Source organism: Xyrauchen texanus, chromosome 30 (genome assembly GCF_025860055.1).
Source record: "Xyrauchen texanus isolate HMW12.3.18 chromosome 30, RBS_HiC_50CHRs, whole genome shotgun sequence".
NCBI classification, from domain to species: domain Eukaryota; kingdom Metazoa; phylum Chordata; class Actinopteri; order Cypriniformes; family Catostomidae; genus Xyrauchen; species Xyrauchen texanus.
The window spans coordinates 27,616,712-27,638,498 of NC_068305.1; the positions used below are offsets into that span (position 1 = coordinate 27,616,712).

General features: G+C 36.9%; 1 protein-coding gene across 1 annotated transcript; it reads left to right on the top strand.

The window, feature by feature from the left end:
- The first annotated feature begins 1,781 nt into the window (after window positions 1-1,781).
- apobb.1 (apolipoprotein Bb, tandem duplicate 1) lies at window positions 1,782-21,561 on the top strand. Its single transcript, XM_052098773.1, has 28 exons — window positions 1,782-1,881; window positions 2,407-2,436; window positions 2,998-3,101; window positions 3,185-3,330; window positions 3,661-3,808; window positions 6,488-6,640; window positions 6,735-6,859; window positions 6,950-7,035; window positions 7,127-7,580; window positions 7,660-7,774; window positions 7,972-8,118; window positions 8,203-8,414; window positions 8,492-8,687; window positions 9,188-9,364; window positions 9,466-9,669; window positions 10,207-10,374; window positions 10,490-10,695; window positions 10,828-11,007; window positions 11,084-11,193; window positions 11,283-11,490; window positions 11,622-11,794; window positions 11,950-12,110; window positions 12,253-12,362; window positions 12,553-12,911; window positions 13,034-18,796; window positions 18,895-19,000; window positions 19,686-19,872; window positions 20,312-21,561. The coding sequence occupies exons 1-28, from the start codon at window positions 1,827-1,829 to the stop codon at window positions 21,245-21,247; spliced, it is 11,019 nt and encodes a 3,672-aa protein (XP_051954733.1). The 5' UTR covers window positions 1,782-1,826; the 3' UTR covers window positions 21,248-21,561.
- The last annotated feature ends 226 nt before the right edge of the window (window positions 21,562-21,787 follow it).

Sequence of the window (21,787 nt, forward strand, 5' to 3'; positions counted from 1 at the left end):
AACAGGGTCTAAATCTGCAATGCTTTTACAGACCACGAGGAACAACTTTACCTTTTAAAGAGAAGCCATTGTCTTTCTGGTCTTGAAAACAATGGTTTATAAACTTACATTGACAACATGAATATATTTTTATTATATATTTTATTATAATGCTTGTCTTCAAAAACACACAATCAGATCATGATTTGTATATAAAATATCAAACATAGAGAAAAATCCTATAAGATTTTCCATATCATAAAATGTTCCTTATGTTGCTTTATATAGAGACCAATTCTAGCACATTCTGGTTGAATGACCCTCCATAAACTGGCAGTAAAATATTTAAATGTAATTATTAAAGGATTATTGAGGCAGTGTTGATGAGTTCATTGATGTATATAAATAAGACCATTCGGGCAATGATATGCTTATAAAATGCCTTGGTTTAATAGGCCTTGGATAAATAATTTTGGTGCATTTCACAAACTTGTCTGGACAAATGTAATTAGTACCCTCAATTGAAAATAAGAGGTTAGTGGATAAAGTAAACAGAACAAAGGGGCAAAAGGTTTAATCATTTATTCTCATCTCTGTATCAGTGTAGCCTGCTAGGTAATGTAGCCTTGGCAAACACTGTTAAAATAATGTGAAAAAAAGAAGAACAAATCCACTGCCAAAAAAAAAGCACATTGCCACAGCCTTGAAAGAAATCCAATATACATTGAAACTGCACCATGTTTTGTCATTCATTTTCAGAATATCAAAACAATACGCAGCCAAATAAATATGTTTGTGCAAATCTACTATGGTATAGATTTTACTAGCTAAGATTTATGAAGTTGTCTCATTGTTTTGGGTGCCTTGTCTTGTTTTCCATCTTTTTGTAAGACAAAAAAAAAAAAAAAAAAGAAAGACATGCTGCTTACTGCCTGTCATTAGATGACATCACAGGAAGAGCTGGAAGAAAGTTGTACTACAGTGTTGCTACATATTTGTAAGCAATTTGTACATATTTGAAAATTAGTAATGGATTTAAAAAAAATGTAGCCTTCAGTCATGGAAAGGTTTCTTTGGAATAAGGAGCTGGGGAATTGTATTAATTCAAACAGATTTTGGTTACACTTTTCAGTACGAAGGTATATGTTACAATTAGTTACACAAACTAACAATGGACAATAACAAATTAACAATTGTATAACATTTATTGTCTTGGTTTATGTTCATTTATATACCAAAACAGTAGTATATTTAAAATGAACCAAGATGATTAAATACTGTAATAGAAATGTGTAATATTTTTCAATAAGGTTGTATTCATTAACATTATATAACTATATAACTATAAAGTAATTAACATGAACTAACAATGAGCAATACTTTTTCAGCATGTATGTACAGTATGTCATATAAATTTACTTTTATTTCACCTTAAAATGAAAAACATTTTGATTAAAGGACTAGTGAATACATGTAGCCTTTAAATTCTACAATGGAATTATATTAAATGAAAATGAATATATCTAACTGTCATTTTAAACACAAAATTACACAACACTGGGCAAGAAATTAACAGATCATCCAAATCAAGTATCCTCCCAAAAAGCTTCTCCTTCCAATTGTCTATCTCTTAATTTTAAGGCCCATTCGCTCATTGCATGAAACTAGTTGCCTTTGTCCTGCCACAGAGGTGCAAGATATGAACTTTGGAGTGGGGATTGCACTGCCATTTCTCCTCCCATTCCTGCATGACTTGCCTTAATATATAAGGCCATTAGCAGCAATAACACAGTAGATCACATCTGTATACAAGACTCTTTTAAGAAGAGAGCTTAAAAGAACCCATAATGGGGGACAATAAGCTCTACCTTCTGATGCTTCTATGCACCATAGTCTTGACAGGTAAGAACCACTAAGGATAAAAAAACAATTACAGTATGTCTGGGGGGGATTTCTTTTTATATACATTTCATTTAATTACTTTTATTGAGAGATAGGGTATATAAGGGTATAGGGTATCATGTTTCAGTTCTATTACGACTCATCTGTTCTTAGTTGATGTGGGGAGGAAACAATGGAATTGTTTTTACAATGTTTGTGTATTGTTAATAACTATAAATAAAGTGCATACAATGTCACTATATGATAAAAAAAAATGTTTCGATGAGGTCTTGTATTTATTTGTAAGTGATTTGGTGTTATATTTTATAGTATGGCACTTTTCGTACCACTGTCTCCTTAAGATGATTCGCTTATGTTTACTTCTTTTGTAAGTCGCTTTGGATAAAAGCGTCTGCCAAGTGAATAAATGTAAATGTAAATGTCATCTATTATGTTATGAATAAAAATTGCACTGTATTATAATTATTGTCAGGTAGCTGATTCGATATTGTTTGTATAATTCTCTATGTTGTTTTTCACTTGTAGATGCACAAGAACAGGGGGCACCATGTCTTTGTAAGTGCTAAGCTATTAATTATTTATTTTTTAAAGAAAAAAAAAATTATGTCTATTAGAAATTCTGGAAGCACTTTACAGTAAAGTTCCATTCGTTAATATTGGTTAATGCATTAGGCATCATGAACAGACAATGAACAATATATTTTTGACAGTATATATTAATCTTTGTTAATGTTAGTTAATAAAAATTTAATTGTTCATTGTTAGTTCATCTTAGTTCATACTGCATTAACTAATGTTAACTATACACCTTTTGATTTTAGAAACGTGTTAGTATATGTTCAAATTAACAAGATTAATAAATGCTGTAATATATTTTTCATTGTTAGTTCATGTTAGCAAATGTAACCTTATTTTATAGTTTTACCAAAATTCTATTCAGAACACATGATCTAATGTTTTTTATCAGGAAGAAGAAAACAGGAGTTTATTTAAGAAAATTGTTTATTTAGGTTTTCAATGTCTGTATAATTGATCTCTTAATTTCAGAAAATCAATCTAATGGTTTAGAGTTTTGGCCTGTTAGCTTACTTCATGATGTGATTTGTGTTCCCCTAGTGGCCAAAAGGTATAAGAGTTTTCACAGGTATGAATACACCTATGAAACAGAGTCCCTAAATGCCCTGAATGGAGCAATGAATGGCCCAAAGGCCAGCTGCAAGGTATGCATTTCGACACTGTCGATATTTTGAAATCATTCCAAAATTACAAAGTTCATATGAAGGATGTTTTTTGTTAAAAATAGGTTGAAATTGACGTCCCAGGCACATGCAGCTACATCGTGCGCACAACTGAGTGCACTTTGAACGAGGTGGTCGATGTTGATGCAGAAGGAAAGCCTGTCTTTGAGCCATCTGCTGGTGCCGATGACTTCAAGGCTGCCATGGAGAAGTATGTTTCTCAAGGCATTCTTGGCTATTTTATGTTTGGGTCTTACTCATAATGTAAGGTTAGATGTTGATGACACATGGATATTTTTCGTAGGTTTTTGTTTGCAATCAGAAAACAGCTAATCAGATCAATAATGAATATTAAAATTAACATACTGTATTGGAATACTTATACTTTATTGGTGTAAATTAAACACTGATTATTATTCTGTTACTTTCTTTTATCCACCTTATAGTAACATACCAACAGAATCTTACACCTTGACAGAATGATTCAGAGGAAAGTGATCATGTTGATCAGACACTGACCTACCTTAATCTTGTTACTCAGGAACCCACTTAAGTTCACCGTTGAGGAAGACAATGAGATCAAGTTGTTTCCAGAGGATGATGAGCCAGTGAACATTCTGAACATCAAGAGAGGACTGATCTCTGCCCTAGCAGTGCCTGTGCTTGAAGAGGACAGGAACAACAAAATGGTCAGTCATTCTTTCAGTCATTCCAACACTGAGAAGTCATGACAGTAACTAAAAGCAGTGATGCTACTAAAGAACATTTTGTCTAACAAGTAACAGTGACAAAACCCAACATCGCTGTTTTCTATTTCACATTGTTTTGTGCACACAGTCAAGGGAGCGAACTAAGCCTGTCATCAAACACACTCACCAAGAATGTTTCTTTATCTCAAGTGTCATTTAGAGCTCATAAAATTATTGGTAATGGAGTAATTGGATAAAACAAATCGGTTCTTTTAGTTTAATTCATTAAACTGGTATAAATACAAATAAAAACTCCCTGACTCATTCGTCAAATGTATGTTTTTGAATTTAATTTTGTTACCCTTAAAGTGACATAAACTGATAACTATCTAAACATACTGCTGCCAACCGTTGTGAAAATAATACTAAAATAGTACTTATCTACTTTTGCTAGCTTGTTGTATAGTTACTACTTGAAGGGAATGTTCCAGGTTCAAAATCATTTCAATTAATAGCATTTGTGACATAATGTTGATTAGCACAAACAGTCATTTTGAATTCTCCCTTGTTTATTTAAAGAAAAAAAAAAAGAAGAAAATAAATCTCAGTTACAGTAAGGCAACTGCAATGGAAGTGAATGCAGTCCATAAACATTAAAATGCCAAACGTTTCAAAAAGTAGTTTCAAACGTATAGCCACACGAAAAAAAAAAGAAAATAAAACACTAGTCACTAGTCATGCCAACATGTCTTTAATTAGACAGACTTTTTTGTACTGTCTCTGGACACCACATGAAATTTTTTTTCGTTAAGCCCAAGAAAAAATATCAGTATGACTTTAAACTCAGAAATTGAAAATATGCTCATCATAGTAGAGGTGTATTCTAGTAAATGGTTAATTGTGTGATTTTTAAAAATGTTTTTTAAGTATTTTTAATTGAATAGATCTGGACAAAAATGAGCATCACTTATTTGACCCTTAGAACACATTGCCATAATATGCACATGTTACCCTCTGTTATTGTATTTTATGATGAATTTTGTGAAAAGAATCCACGTTATGATCATGAAAGGATTTTTTTCTAAATCGCTCGTTCACAGTCTGATACACACATTTTTTCTACACCATTAACTGAACTAGTAAAGGAAGTTTGTGCTGTTTCTATAAAGGATGTTTAAACAATGGTGTAAAAAATTTGTTCTACACATAGGTGAAACCCTGTATATTGTTTGAATTAAAAACATGTACATGTTGTAACTGTACACTCATCATAGCAATATCTTACATTCTGTTCTCTTTTTTAAAAGAAAGACAAAAATATTTTCTTGAACTGTTCTCTTGGCAATTTTTTGAAAGTGCGCAAGACTTTTGAAAACTTGCATTACCGTCAGTGGCATAAGTTTCATGTGAACACTAGGAAGGACAATTCAAACCATCACAAAACTCTGACATACTGTAGCTGTTTTCCAGGGTTTAAAAAAAGAAATAAAAAGAAAACCCTGCATCTCTTCCCTATGAATAGGGAGCTCACGCTCAAGGTTGCCAGATTGTGTGACTAAAGTGTCACCTTGGTAGAATATTCCCAAACTGGACATGTGTCAAGATCTAATGGAGTGGCAACCACACACACGTCGAACTCTAATTCTGATTGGCTAATCGCCCTTATTTTAAGTCTATTTTTTATCAAACGTAGAAAATTGTATATTTTACTTGCATGATTAGTTTTAAGCAATGCATGACACAATTGATCTAAAGGGGATGGAAAGGGGGGATGGTGGTTTTACAAGGTGGATGCTTTTTGGTATTTCTTGCAACACGGGGGATGGCATCCCCACTCATCCCTCCTCAACTCGAGCCATTAGTGTCCAGATCCAAAAAGACAAAAGCCCAGACTGACAGAATGACATGACCATGACAGGGACACTGATCAAGCTAATGGTGAATCACACGAAAACCTTGATGCAACAAAACAGCATAAATAATACTACAAAAGAGCGTAAACCTTTATGAATTCTAAATAACAACAAAATGCTCCCTTTGACCAAGAAAACATAATTAAATAATTCAAGTGCAAGGGATTGTGGGAATTCCCTATAGCTTCAATTTTGTATTCAAAATGTTGAGTTCTTTACACTTAAAATCTTAAGGCTATGAATTTTTAAGATAAATAATTTAAATGAACTGACACATTTTAAGTCACACTTAATTAAAACAACTTAATGATATTTCAAGTAAAGACAAATTTAAGGTTTACAGTGTAATATTGGGTTTAACTTTACAAGATAAGTAAGCGATTTTATCAAACTCAAATCATGTCAACACATATTGTTTATGTCTTATGGCTATACTTTTGAAAGAGTGTGTATTTGAATGTTTATGGACTGGTCCCATTTACTCCAGTTGTAATTGTCTTACTTGAACCATCATTTTTACTTAGTACTCTGCTCTACTACATTAGGCCTATTTATATTATTATTATTAAATGAGGGATGAGAATAAAATATTTATGTTGTAATAAACATTGTCACAAATGCTCTCCTGTAAAATTCCTTTCATTCTTTTCAATTCCTTAACCTGTAAAATTCCTTTAAATTATGAGCAGCTTGTTTCTGCAAGGCAATGCAGTTTAAAAGTAACATCCCAACATGAATTACAACTTTGAACTTTTCCCCAAAACAGCCCACCATTTACGGTTTGTGCAAGACTGGCTACTCTGTGAACACCAGAGAGGACATTGCCACTGATGTCACCCTCAACAGAGACCTGTCCAAATGTGACCATTTCAGGCCACTCAGGGACCACACCAGCCCACTAGCCCTCATGACAGGCATGGTAAGTCATTCCATCTTTATGTTTCACAAAGACAAAATAACAGATATCTGAGAAAATCATGATTGTCTTGCTCTTTCTTTATTTTGTTACACAGCACTACCCAATTGCTCAGCTGATCAGGAGTAGCCAAACCTGCAACTACAAGTTTGATAATGAACAGAAGCATATGACCTCTGGTGCTTGCACTGAAAACCACATTCTTGTACCTTTTTCATATAAGTGAGTTTATTATCAGCTACATGAGTACTTATATTTTCACTCACCATTTCTTCTATTGCTCAGCTAAATAAAACGTTTTATTATCAACAGAGGAGAGTATGGAGTTACTAATGTTGGAAAGCAAGCTTTGACTCTGGTGGGAGTGACTGAGTACAATGACAGAATCTTTGACCACAGTAAGCAATAATTCACACATTTTATTTAGTACAGTTTAAAGGTGATCAGTGAACAGAGCTAATCCTTTTCTATTGGTATACCCACTTCTAGATGTAGCCAACATGAAGACCCTGTACCTCGATGGCAATGTTAACTTAGTTCACCCAATTCAGAATAAAGATGGCATGTTGACTATTCTAAGGGAACTGGCTGGCCTTTCCGAGACAAACAATGGACACAATAGAGCCCATCTGGCTCACAAACTTGTGGCAATAATCCGCAAAATGAATGCTGAGACCCTGGCAACTGGTCTACCAGAGGCCCTTGAGATTTCTCGCTCCCTGACGTACCAGGTGTTGTTCCAGTGTGGCACACCTGAATGCAGCAGTGCCATCCTGCAGGTTCTCAGGACCTTTGACAGTTCCTCAATAGAGATTGATGCTGCTGTGTATGCCATGGGAATGTTCCCCAACCCTTCCAGAGTCCTTGTCAAGGAAATGCTGGAGATGGCCAAGTTCAAGGCTAGCAAACCCATCTACTATGCTCTCAGTAATGCTGTCAGGAGGTAAGAAAACAACCACAATCAGCAATAATGATGTTGCTATTTGATCTATTTATGACTTTCACTACTCTGTCTTATTAAGGCTCTATGAAGCTGAAGGACACGTCACACCTGAGATCCAGGCAGTGGCTGATTATGCCCTTGAACAAATTGGAGATTGCACAGGGGACCAGGAACACATTTATTTGTCACTGAGGGTATGTTCAAGATTTGCTTGCAAACAACATGACTATACTGGTCCATCAACTAGGCCAGCACCAAACCAGCACTAACCTGCATAAACCAAGCTAGACCAGCTGTTTCCATTAGGGATGCTGTAACATTACAGTTAAACATAACAGCTGATTTGTGTAGTTTTGGACAAATATAGATCTCTGTACTTCTTCTACTGAAGGTCATTGGAAATATGGCTGTTTCTGTTGGAACCGCAAGCCCTGCTCTGAAATCAGCTATTATCCAATGTGTAAACCAACCTGCTGCATCTCCTGAAGTCCAGCAAGCCGCTATTCAAGTTTTTAAACAGACTCATGTCCCTGAAGAGGTAACCCCAATATATTAAATAATTAAAACACAATTTAAGTTTAGGATACAAAAATGTTCATCAGAAATGCTCTTTCTCAAAAAGGGCAGAGAGGTGCTTGTGAAGGTACTTCTGGACGAAGCTGCTCCAATACAGAAGCGTGTTGCTGCCTATCTCATTGTGATGAAGGACCCCCAGCCCTCTGAGCTGGCAAATCTGGTTGCTGCTCTTTCTAACAACAATAAGGATCAGGCCATGAGCTTTGTTAACTCACATCTCAATAACTTCCTGAGCTCTACAGCACCAGGAACCAAGGAGTGAGTAAAATTGAAAGTGCTTTTTAATGTCAATAAAAATCTAAAACTACTGTATTTCTGATACTTCTGCTTCTCAGTCTCAGGGACCAGATTCTCAATGCCCTCCAAGGAAATAAAATCCAAACTGTCATGGATCCAACAAAGTACTCTCGCAATTACAAGATTGGCTCTCTAGAGGGAAACGTGATCTTTGAGTCTGCAGACCTTCTGCCAAATGAAGTCATGCTGGAGATGACCCTGAATGCTTTTGGAAACAACTTGGACATGATTGAGGTACAAGATTACTGCAAATAATTTTTTTTTAATCAGTGGAACAGTGGATTGTCCATGTGCTCATTAGGCATAAGGTAAGCGTACGTTCACATAAAACATGTTTTTGGGTTTTCCAATAGTTGCTTTTTGTAAACATGCGCTAGACAGATGGATTTGACCGCTGCACCACATCTAGTTACAAGTTAAAAAGACCTTCAGGTGTTAAAAATATTGCAAAACACCAACGGTCTGTTCTATTCATTGCACTGAATCTAGCTTTTTAGCACAAGAATTTGTTCCATTTGTACAACCCCTAAGTGTGTTTATGGACATTCGAATCCAGTCTCACTATCCCATTCCTCCACCCCCACTTTCCTGTATCTCTACACTTTTGTGTTAAAGGCAAATGTCTATTAATAACATTTCACCTTTTTTGTATTTACACTTTATTACACCATTGCTATTTGTACTAATTATCTAGACTAAACACTAGTGTATTTATTTTGTGTTCTTACTTTCAGGTTGGGATGAATGGTAAGGGACTCGAACCCACTATTGATGCCCTGATTGGTATTGATGGATTCTTCCGAGACACTATGCAGAAGACCATCAATTATGCAGCTGACAAAATGCCCAGAGGCAATGAAGTTCTTGAGAACATGTTCCCACATCTATGGAATAACATAAAAATGAAACAGGTCTTTAAATTCAAGTCTTTTGAACATTATGAATATAGCAAGCTCCATTGATGGCATTCTCTTAGGATCAGTTCAACACTCATGTACAATTCTCACTCTAGGTCCCTCAGAACATCTTTAAAGAAATAACCAATAATGTTAACAAGCTCATCCAGAAACTGAAGGCTCAGGACAACCCAGAAGCTATGATCTACCTGAGGCTTTTGGGAACTGAACTTGGCTACCTCAAAACCAAGGATATGGAAGACATGGCCAACTCTGCTGCTTTGCTGACTAATAGCCTCCTAAAGATGTTCCCCACTGATGTAAGAAGTGTTTTAAAGGAATTCAGCTTATTTTAATACGTGTTAACTGGTAATTTCTAAACCCTTATAATTTAAATTTTTCAGTGGAACACAAAAAGAGATGTTGGGCAAAATGTTAGCTTCAGTCAGCATTCACTTTCATTGTATGGAAAACGTGCAATGAAAGTGAATGGTGACTGAGGTGACCGTAACATTCTGCCTAAAATCTCCTTTTGTGTTCCACAGAAGAAAGTAAGTCTTTTGCAACAACATGAGGTTGAGTAAAATGTATTTCAGTCTGGGTGAACAGTTGCTTACCAGACAGTCTGAATGAAAAGCAACTCTAGTTTTCGAGCTAGCAACTGTGAAGAAACATATGTTTAAATACCTTGCTCAAAATACCAGAACAATAAGCTAGGGTTATGATCAAGGTGACTTTCCAGTTTCCTGGGCCACTCATTTGAGAATGAACCTGCAATCTCAGCATTCACATCTCAGTTCATAAACTATTAGGCAGTTTAAGCAATACATTTAACATACAATGATTTTTCGATACAGCTCATCAGGAACCTGTTCTCAAGCACCAACAATGACCTTTTCCTTCACTACATCTTCATGGACAATGAGTTCTATCTACCCACTGGTACTGGAGTTCCACTGAGAGTTGCTTTGTCCGGAACTTTTGCTCCAGGAGTGAAGGGAGGACTGAGAATTTCCCGTGACATGGTATGAAAATAGCATGCTTTGATGAAGAATTTCTTTCTATCTTTTGGTCATTTTCATTTTTTTTTTACAAAGCTGTATCAGATGACCTAAACTATTCATTTGTCTATTCACACAGAGCGAAATCGCATTCATGCCATCTGCTGGAATTGAGTTTGTGACTGAGCTTGGAGCTGTCTTACCTGACTATGTTCAGTCTGGCCTGGAGATGCACACTAACATCTACCATGAGAGTGGTCTTAGAGCAAAGGTTGCTGTAACCAACAAGCAGATCAAGCTGACAATTCCTGCACCCCAAACTCCAGCTAAGCTCATCAGTGTGACGTAAGTTGTTCCACATTTGCCACAGAAAAAGCAGTTGCAATCAACAAAACCTAAAGGCACTGAATGTAAAAAATGTGTTATGTTGCTCCACATATACATTATAGAAATTATGTAATTTTTCCTTATGCACAGCAACTCTTTGGTGTCAGTGACTGGTGCTGAAACTAAGACCATTCCCCCCATGAGGGAAAGCATCAATATGGAAGAATGCTCACCTCTCTTGCCTGGTTTGAAGTACTGCAGTACCCTGCAATATTCGTATGACTTTTCCAGTGATGCCTCTCCCTACTTCCCATTAACTGGCGATAGCAAGTGAGGGAAATGCTGGTTTGTTTATATATTTATTTATTTGTTTAATCCAAAAGTTTAACACTGACTCTTTCTTTAGATTTGTCATTGAGCTCCACCCCACTGGTGAGGTTTCTGAGTACACAGCTACTGTTGATTATGCATATGAGGAGGAGGTTGACAAAGTGACATTTGCTGTGAAGGCAGAAGGTAAAGTATTGCTTCACAATCTAATAACTTGTGAAATTGTCATGCTCTATTAACTAGCTACTTAAATGTTTTTAATGTTTTCCATACAGGAACATCCTTTGAAGGCACAGCCAAAGTGATGTTCAACAGAGAGAAATACACCATCTATGCTGATCTCCAAATTCCTGACTACAATCTACAAACTGGATTAAGGATTGGTGCTGTTGACCCCAACACTAAGGGCAAGGCAACACATTCCATCCAGATTGACTTCATCAACAAGAACATTACCCAGGCATATTTTGTTGCCCTTGCCAAGTAAGCACATATCTGTATTTTTTTTTTCATTAATAGCATAATTATTAATAATAATATATTGCACCAATAAACTTAGGAGTTATTTATACAAGTTTAATTGAAAGGGAATTAATATCATCCTTGTTTTTTAGGGTAGAGACAATGGAGGATGCCATGCTGCAGGTTCAGCTGCTTGTCCCTCATCTCCAGGTTAATGCTGAAGTAACTGCAAACTTGAAATGTGCTGAGGGCCATACATTAGAGCTTGAGAGTGATCTTAAGCTCCCTCAGACTTCGTCTGTGCAGAAAGTCATTCTGAAATTTGGTACGCATTTAAAGTCAAATATTAAAATGTAGTTGTGTGAGGATGCTTTATAAATTATATATTTTGTCAGTCCTCTGAGATAGTACATTTGTTTGTTTTAGTGTTGTGAGGTGGAAGCTGAATGCAAAAAAAGCTAAATATCACACATTTTTCAGATGCTGAGAAGATTGAGGCTGAGGTTAAATCAGATGTCAGCTCTGAGATTCAGAACATTATTCCCATTGATGCAATCAATGCCATGGTCAATAACCTTCTTGACCAGCAGATTGGCCAGTCTGAGATGAAGATCAAGGATGTCTTAATGAAGCCATTAGAGGTAAATTCTAAATAAATCCTGGTTAGCAAAACCCCATAAATTTTAAAGGTCAGGAAAAAAAATTTTAAATGCAAAAGTTGGAAAGTGTACAAAAGAAGATAATATGATTTGGAAATATTATAGTGGATCCATATTTTTCTAGGCCTCTAATGCCTACCTGGAACAGTATGCTGCTGAATTCCCATATGTGCAAGAACTCAGTATTCCTGCCCTCCTTGAAATCACTCTTCCAGAGAGACTGTTCCTGAATGTGTGAGTAAATTACATATACTACTTTCTACAGTTTATACAGTATATCACTTTTTTCCAATAAGGTCTACAAAATGTAACTCTACATTTCAGAACACAAAATGCACACACTAGAACGATGGATTTAATGTTATACATGCTAATTAAAATTATGAAATAACAAGCACATGAACATTTTATTTTCTTTAAACAGTGAGGCTGCAGCTAAGTACAAGTTTGGCCAGGATTATTACACCATCTCTATTCCAGTTCCTCATGGAGATTTCAATTTCCCCTCTGTCCTAACCACACCACATCTTGCAGTACCTCAACTTGGCCTGGAAGTTGCTTCCATTAACATTCCTATTCCAGAAGTCTCTGTTCCTGATACCCTGTCTGTGTCAATGCCTGTTCTTGGAATGGCAGAGGTATCTAGCAAGTTGAGCAGCAATTTCTACAACATGGAGGCAACTGCTTCTGCAGGCAAGGAACCTGATGAGCATCCAAAATATTCTGCCAAGATTAAAGTCATTGGAACAAGCCCAGTGGATCTCCTTTCAATCAAATTTGAAGGTTTGTTTTTGTCAAACATAGTTTTTCTGAGAACTGTTATTGCAATGTATGCGATGTGATATTTTTTGTATTGTAGTATCATTACTTAAACAAATAATGAAAATTATTCTGCTTGTATTTAGGATCTGCTTTATTGACTGACACACCTGGTGAATCTTTGAAGGCTGAGGTAAAAACTGCTGTCATTCACAAGCTCATTGATGTCAGAGTTAGTGTTCTTGAGGAAGTGACAAATGCTGAAAAAATCCAAGTGAAATCAACCAGCAACATTAAGGCAACCAGCCCATTGGGTGTAAAGATTTCTCTGGAGCACTCATGCGTGGCTGAAGGCAATGAAAAGGAGATTTCTGGATACGGAAACCTGTTCGGCTCTATCAAGGCTGGTCCTCTGAATGGTTATGCCACTCACGAGCAGACACTTTTACTATTCCCGTACAGGACAGAAGCTAGAATTGATTCTACTCTGAAAGTAGATTTTAATCTTTTCCAAGCACAAAACATAATTGAAGCAGCCTTTACCAATGGAGAGCTAGCTGTAGTATCAAAAACAAAAGCATTTGAGGACATTCTGACAAACAATGCTGAACTCACCTATAAAGGGTCCCTGCTTGCTCTGAAGTCAGACACCAAGACAATGGCTCTTGGCCTGAAAATCCAAAACATTGCTGAGGCTAGTGCTGGTCCTGGTGTGGTTAACATGAGGATTGAGACTGCTGTGGACAGATTTGGAGATAGGATCAGCTCCCAGATTGCAGTAGGTCTGGATGTCAATGGGCTGGCTGTAAACAGTAATGCCTCAGCAAACCTTGCTGACTACACAGCTTCCCACAAATACAGAATTTCCCTGACCATGGATGGCTTGGCTATGAGTGGCACAACATCACTGAAAAGCCCTTTGATACTTGATAACAATTTCAATGGAGCCCTAGATGCTTCAAAGCTTTCATTTTCTGTTGAGACAAAGGGTGCATTTGCTGAGATGACAGTTGAAAATACAAACTCCCTGTCTGCGTCTCTGTCCTCTGTAGTTTTCAAATCCAAAGCAGATGCTATTGTTGCAGATGGAACATCATACATGCATGACATCTCCCTTCAAGTGGAGCCATACAGTACTTTAGTGAGGATTAATAATCATCTGACAGTTCTGCATGTCAACCTGGTTAATGAAGCCCAGCTTAAGGCAGAGCCATACAAAGCCGACTTGACTGGGAGTTTAAAGCTTGCCGCCGGAGAAGAAGAACTGAAGCACACATATGAGATCAGATACGCAGATCTGGTAGCCACAGCTAAGTGCAGTACTGCTGGAAATCTCATGGGATCTCACATGAGCCACAACTCAGAAGTTGAGATTGCTGGACTTGCAGTCACTTCCAGCAATGTTGCCAATTTCAACTCTCGGCTCCTACGCTTTGATGGTAACATTCATGTCTCTGCTGTTCCATTTAGCTTGGTTGTCGATGCCCTTGCCAATGCTGATGGTGACTTGCATTTTTATGGAAAACAGAGTGCCCAAGTTTTTACTAAGTTCCTGCTGAAGGCAGAGCCACTTGCTTTTGCACACTCTCATGAATGCAGAGTCTCAACAACTCACAATATGGACAATGGTGTGTCAATAGAAACCAACCTTGATAATAAGGTTGACACTGTTATGACACCTTCTGAGCAGAAGGCAATAGTGAGAATGAAATCTAAGATAAACAACCATATTCTCAGCCAAGATATGATCACTTACAACACCCCTGAAAGGCTTGGAATAGAAATGTCTGGATCCATGATCACTAACCTCTTCAATACCGTTGACTCTGAAAAACAAGACCACTTTTTCTCTACCTTCCTTAAATATGATAAAAACACGAATAGCCGTGTCATCAGCTTGCCATTAATTGAGAACATTCCTGCAGTCTTGGAACACATCAGAATTACATTTGTGAGAATTGCTGAGGCTCTGCAGGATTATATCAACAGAGAAGACGTTGTTGCCAAGATTCAGAACCTGCCCCAGCATATTAGCGACTTTGTAAATGAGCTAAAACTTGAGGAAAGTCTTGTCCAAATCAGAAAGGACCTGATTGCTTTCACTCAAAAGTATGCAATCACTGTGGGGGACCAGGAGAACTCGTTGGTGAATCTAAGGACTGTTGGAGAGAAGATAGTAACATACTTGGCCACACGTGTAGATGAGATAGCAGAAATGGTGAAAGAAATTATCGCAAGTGGTACACTTTCTGACACACTAGTACAGAGACTAACAGAGGAACTGAATACATTCAATGAAAAATATGACATCAGAGCCATGGTTATTGCTGTCATCGAGACTGTTGAAGATGTAATTAAGCAGATTGACATGATTCAATTTAAGGACATTGCCCTTTTGAATGATCTTGATGAACAATATGCTATTAAAACCAAACTGGAGGAAACTGTGAGTGAACTAAAGCAGATGGTTGCAAACTTCGACCAAGTGAAGTTTACTGAGGATTTGAAGAACTTTGTTACCTCTGTCAACTTCCGAGACTATGCACAACACATTGTGGCTCAAATTAGCAATATTATTGAAACAGCAAAACAACTGCTTACTGAACTGGACATCATTGGAAGGTTAAATTCAATCTACTCCAATGTGAGAGAAATTCTGGTACAATATGAGCTTGAGCAGAGGATTGGAGATATTCTGAACAGTGTTGTTGAGGTTATCGATGGGTTTAAAATTGAGCAAACCGTTCAGGTTCTTGCCAACATTTTGAAATCCATTCAGATCCGTTTCAAGCAGCTGCTGGATGAGGCCAACACCTACCTGAAGACAACAGAGGTAAAGCAAGTCATTGAGCATTTGAACATTTGCCTGGAAAACTTCACCAAAAGTGTCAAATCATTTGACTACAATGCATTTGTGGAAGAGGCCAACAAGAAAATCAAGGAGTATACAAACAGATTAAACTCCCTGATTGTGTCATATGAGATTCCAGAGAAAATTGAGGCAACCAGACAATTTGTCAACTATTATTTGACATATGCCAATGATTTCCTGGAAAAGATGAGATCGGTCAAAGTTGCAGATGTGGTTACTGAAACAATTAAAGACATTGAAAGATATCTAAAAGACTGTGTAGTCTTCAGTAACATTAAGGCATTTGCAGAAAGACTCCGTCAGAGCCTTAATGAAATGGAGTTCACAGGGAAAATTGACATCCCAAAGTTTCCTACTCTCTATTCCATCTATATGCCCCCAATCACAATCCACTATAATGATATCAAGAAGATGATAATAGAAATTATTGACATCATCACCAACTTTGACATACAATTGCTGTTTGTTGATGATTTCTTCGGTGAACTTAGAATTAACTACCTACCAGACTTTTCTGCCATAATGCTGCCAGAGATCAACCTTCCAGAGATGTCCTTACCTGCCATCCCTAAATTCATTGCTAAGCGACCATTAGCAGATATTAAGATCCCAGAATTTAAACTCCCTTCAGTCCCTAGCGAGCTCATGATGCCATGCTTTGGAAAGCTGTATGGTGAGGTTAAAGTCACCATTCCAATTTTTAACATGAAAACTACTGCAGAATTCTATAATTCCACTGAAAGTGCAGAAACCCCTCAATTCTCAGCATACATTACATCACATGGAACATCTTCTGAATTTGAAATTCTTAAGTACAGTCTAGATTCCACAGCTCGGGTTGCTGTGCCTAAAATGAGTCGTGTGATTGTTGCCGAGACCCTGAAGATCACACACAGTGCCCTAGGTGTTGAACATCAAGCCTCAGTAACACTCTATGGCTTCTCAGCCCAGGCTACTGCGAAGAGTACTGTAAAAGTAATCACAGCACCATACAGTGCTGATGTCCTTAATACTGTATTCTTTGCTCTGGAGGATGGAATGTCTGCAAATGTTAAAACTACATATAATGACAAGGTAAACATTCCTTTTCTCTCATTGACCAGTGAGCATTTTTATACTCACCAGTTAGTTGCAAGCCAGGATGGTTTAAAGATGGCTCTAACCTTTACAGAAGGAGGCAAGGGCATAATCAATGTGCATGACATCTCTGATGAGATAAACTACAAGAGCGCACTAGATTTTACTATTAGTCCAATGACAGCCAGGTTAACCTATACTTCAGATGCTGAAAGTGGAAACACTAAGATAAAGGATATTATAAACATTGATGCTGTTGCCCTGAGCTACATTGACTTTAATGCCCGTATTGAAAGGAATTCTAGCTCTGGAGACACTTTCTTGTTAGATGCCTTTGGAAAGGCTCATCTCAGAGAAATGAAGGTAGAGATGAAGGCAACCCATGACACAAAGATTGTTGGAAAACTGAGTGGTACCTTTTCCAATGTCTTTACCATCATGCTGCATCCCACTGAGGTGGTATTTGATTTCTTGAATAAGGGTAATGCCAAGGTAAGCCTTCCAGACCCACTGTCTGCCAAGATTGATTTCCAGAATGACTATACAATTATCCTAAATAATGACAAGCAACAGATGAGCATTGTTGCATTTGCCCGCTTCAACCAGTATAAATACAATCACAACTTTACAGTTGCCAACAGCGAATATGAGACAAGCATTTATGCTGCAGTGAATGGAGAGGCCAATTTAGAATTCTTAACAATACCATTCAGCATTCCATCTATCCCAATATATACTCCATTGTTGGATTTCACAACTTCAGAAATCAGTGACATAAACCTATATGAACATACTGGTCTTAAGCACTTGTTGACCACCCTTGATCAGACCATTGATGTAGATGCAAAAATTGTCTACCAGAAGAGCAAATCTGCACCCATTTTTGAATATGGTCTCATCAATGTCCCTTCTCTGGGCAATTTGATCTCTGAGGTGTCTTTTAAGTCCTCTATATTCAACCTAAATGCTAATGCGGGCATGTACAGGGAAGACAACCTAGTAATTCGCTTTGGTGCTATATCTGCCTCTGTGTTTGAGGGACTGAAGGCCAAGTTTGAAGGAACCAGCAGCCTGAGCACCAAAAGTGGATTAAAATTGTCCAATGCTGTTCTTCTGGAAAATACCCACATTGATGGAAAACATGAAAGCACTGTAACATTTAATACAAATAACTTTGAAGGTGTACTGTCTGGGGCCACCACTGCAAATATTAACCTGCCAATTTTTACAGCAAAAGCAAACCACCAACTTACTGCTGATAACAAGGCTCTTCCAAATGTGGCTTCAAATCTAAAGATAGAGTATACTTTTGACTTTCCCATTATTAATCTTGCTGGAAATGGAGATGCTGAAAACAAACTAAAATTTGAAGGAGCTCTAAACTTCATCTCTGTCGAGACTGCCACAAAGGGTACCATTGATGGAACATTCCTTGGCAATGGCATTGTGAAGGGAGTACTAAATAATGAGGAATCTATCTACCTAAATGGCAACAGTTTGCAATCAACTTTAAAGACTGTTGGCAATGGGAACCTGAATTATGGAGATCTTAAGGTAGGATTCGATGTGGATGAAAACCTGGCCTTTGAGGCAACCGTTCAACGTGTGTATGCTGTGCTGAAATTTTCTTCCAAAAATGAAGTAAATATTGGAGATCTTAAGACAAATGGGGAGCATAGTGCCCAGGCAACAATTGATTTGGAGCTTCTGAAATCACTGACTGCTGATGTAAAAATATACTTATCTCAGCCAAGCACCCTTGGTGACCTCAGCATCTCTGAGATATTGGTTGCAGAATTATCTGTTCCTAAGCAGAAAGTTGATTACTCCTCAAAGATTGTGTCTCCAGTATATACCACAAATGTTCATGCTAAGTTAGAAGGTAATGCCCCATTCTACAAAGCTGTTCTCAAGGCTGCAGCTACTTCGCCAGTTGTGTTCCTGGTTTATGATTTTGACAGTGAGTATTCACAAAGGCCAGATTCAATATTTTCAACTAAATAATTGCCTCTCAATTGCAGATGTTTCGTTGATTTTCTTTCCTTTCACACAAAACAGGCTCTATGGATACTATAATGGAGAATGATGCCCTGATGTTTAAAGCTAAAGCTGTACTTACACATGCTGACTTCACTATAGACATCAGCAATGCTATTAGCATGAGGTAAGAAAAGTGTTATATTTCTTTGCTAAATGAAATGAGGTCTCTTATGATTAAAGGAATATTCTGGAATCAACAGCATTTGTGGCATTTCTAAAAAAAAAAAAAAAAAACCTTGGTTACACTTACAATGGAAGTGAATGGGGTCAATCCGGAAATGTCTAAACACACACTTTTTTGCCACCTTTATCCACAAGACCAAAACAATGTGCGTATTCACATCATTTTAGTGTGATGAAATCGCTTACTAACCAATATCTGTGTAAAGTGCACTGTATATCCAGTTTTGTAACTTTATTGTCATGACAAAATTATGCCGTAAACACTGTTACGTCGATCATTACATCTCAAATAATACATGAGTTTAACAGGAGAAATAATGTAGCTTTTATAAAATTATAAGCTTTCTTTAAACCCTCCAAAAATGTGCCCAAAGTGCCTCACAGTAATCTTGATTTTTGCTTCTTTTTTTAAAAAAAAAATAATAATTATTGAAAGAATGAGTTTAAATTAACTTTTGTGGGAATCAACATTTTGCAACAAATGCTATCAACTGAGCCTAACTTGTATTGAACCCGGAATATTCCTTTATACACACCCAGTAAATGTTTTTTATTGTGCATACAAGTATTCTAAAATACTTTATTGATCAATAACAATTAAGTGTACTTATGATTTGTTCCATTAGTGAGCCTAGTCATACCCTGAATGTGGACATCACAAGCCCAACATTCACTGACATAAACTATCGCTTTGCTGCTCAAAAAGATGGGACTAGTGCCTCAGTTTCCACACCATCAATTGGTTACCTTAGTTTTCAGCTTCAGGGAAGAATTCCATCCCAGATGAATGCAAGGATCTATAGCAGTTATGCTGTAAATGGCATTTCCTTTGTTACTCTTTCAAACCTAGCTTTTCACACATTACAATAAGGTTCTGTTTGGTAACATTAGTTAACCAAAATAGTTAACATAAACTAACAATCAACAAACTTTTTACAGCACTTTTTGTTAATGTCAACATACTATACAGTAATATATATATATATATAAATCAGTAAATGTTAACATTTGTTAATGCATTATGAACCAGCATTAACTAATAATGAACAATTTTATTTTCAGAAATTAAGATTAACCAAGATTAAATGCTATAAAAACACATTGTGTATTATAGTTCATAATACCTACACATTAACTAATGTTGACAAATAGAACCTTATTGTAAAGTGCTACCAATTCAAATAGGTTTTTTAATTAACATCTGGTTGCACTAAATTATTGTTGCTGTAATGTACACATTTTTTTTTTCCAGTCTGCTCCTGAAAATGATGTTGACATTCTGATCATCAAAGCTGCAGAAAAGGGAGAAGAAAAAATTATTTTAGTCACCTACAATTTAGATGCTCCTCATGATATGCTTGTAGGTCTGAAGGATAGACTACCAGCTATTTTTTCCAGCATTGAACTATTTGCTGAAAAACATGGTATCCTTGGTACGGTTGAAGGACTGAAGAAAAATGTTGTTTATGCCTTTGACCAGGCATACACTGCTGCTTCTAGCAATACCCCAGAACTCAGCAAGCTGTCCATTCTTTTAAAAAATATAGCTGTGCAGTACCAAAAGAACACCCAGACCCTGCTTGATGCTTTCATCAACTTCCTGAGAGAGACCCACTGGCAACTGCCTGGAATGGACAATGAGACTACACTGCCTGAAATCTGCAAGAAAATCTCTTCTAATATCGCTGCAGTACTAGAGCAACTTATCGAAAACCTGGAGGTATACCTGTCTTCTATCACTGAAGCCATTAGCACAGCCGAGGTCCGAGATAATGTGAGAAGCATCCTAAAAAGTCTCCAAACTCAGATTGTGGATGCAGTGAAGCATTGGGAGAGCTTTGATGTGATTCTTGAGAAACTAGGACACACCCACCTTGAGGCTGTTGAAAAGCTACAAGAATTTGTCGACAGCATCAAGTTCTACACCCTTGAAGATGATGCGGTTTATCTTAACACTTACTACACTCATGTTGTCTCTGTGGTTAAAATGCTGGTGCACAAAATTGAGGCCATGTTGACCTTCGAGCAATTAAATGTAGTGTTTGAGCAATATGTTGAGCCCTTCTGTAAGACCATAAGCAAGATGCTCAGAGAGGTAATTAGCTCCCTTCCCAATGAGCCTGACACAGTGGTTAAATTTAGTGATGGAAGGCTGGAGATTGAGCTTCCTCTCCCCTTTTTCCAGTAAAATGGTCATTCTGAACTGACAGTGAATGGATTAAACACTACCGTTTTTTGGAAAGAACATTCTTAAATGGACATTCAGGCAAATGGACACTGAACTGAAGTATTATACTAACATGTATATAAAGCAATCACTGATAACTGACATGCATCATTATTATGCTGTTGTAATATTCTATTTGTATAAACGACGATTCAAATACTAACCCTGGTATCAAGAACGAAAATGTCAATTGTGATGTATTGTTTCGTCCTTTGTTCTGTATTTGAAATAAATGGCATGATGGATAAGGTAAAATAAAGAACGTTTACTATGCATTTCAAAGTATGTTTTCATTTTTTCTCCCAACGATGACATATGATTATGATTGAAAAATTATGCGATGCAGCAAATCGGTAGTTCTAACCATATTCACTGAATGTACATTCTTCCTCATCATAGATAGCCTACCATACATTTACATTATTATTAGCTGTCAAAACAATTCCTACACTCAAAATTGTGAAGCAGTTTTAAGTTTATAAATGCTTGCAGTTATAATAT

Bases quoted from the DNA above. Each gene is read 5' to 3' on its own strand.
- apobb.1 (XM_052098773.1), top strand. From the start codon at position 1,827: ATGGGGGACAATAAGCTCTACCTTCTGATGCTTCTATGCACCATAGTC. The intron at 10,375-10,489 runs GTATGAAAATAG...CTATTCACACAG, and splicing joins TGAGAATTTCCCGTGACATG to AGCGAAATCGCATTCATGCC. The intron at 19,001-19,685 runs GTAAGAAAAGTG...TTGTTCCATTAG, and splicing joins AGCAATGCTATTAGCATGAG to TGAGCCTAGTCATACCCTGA.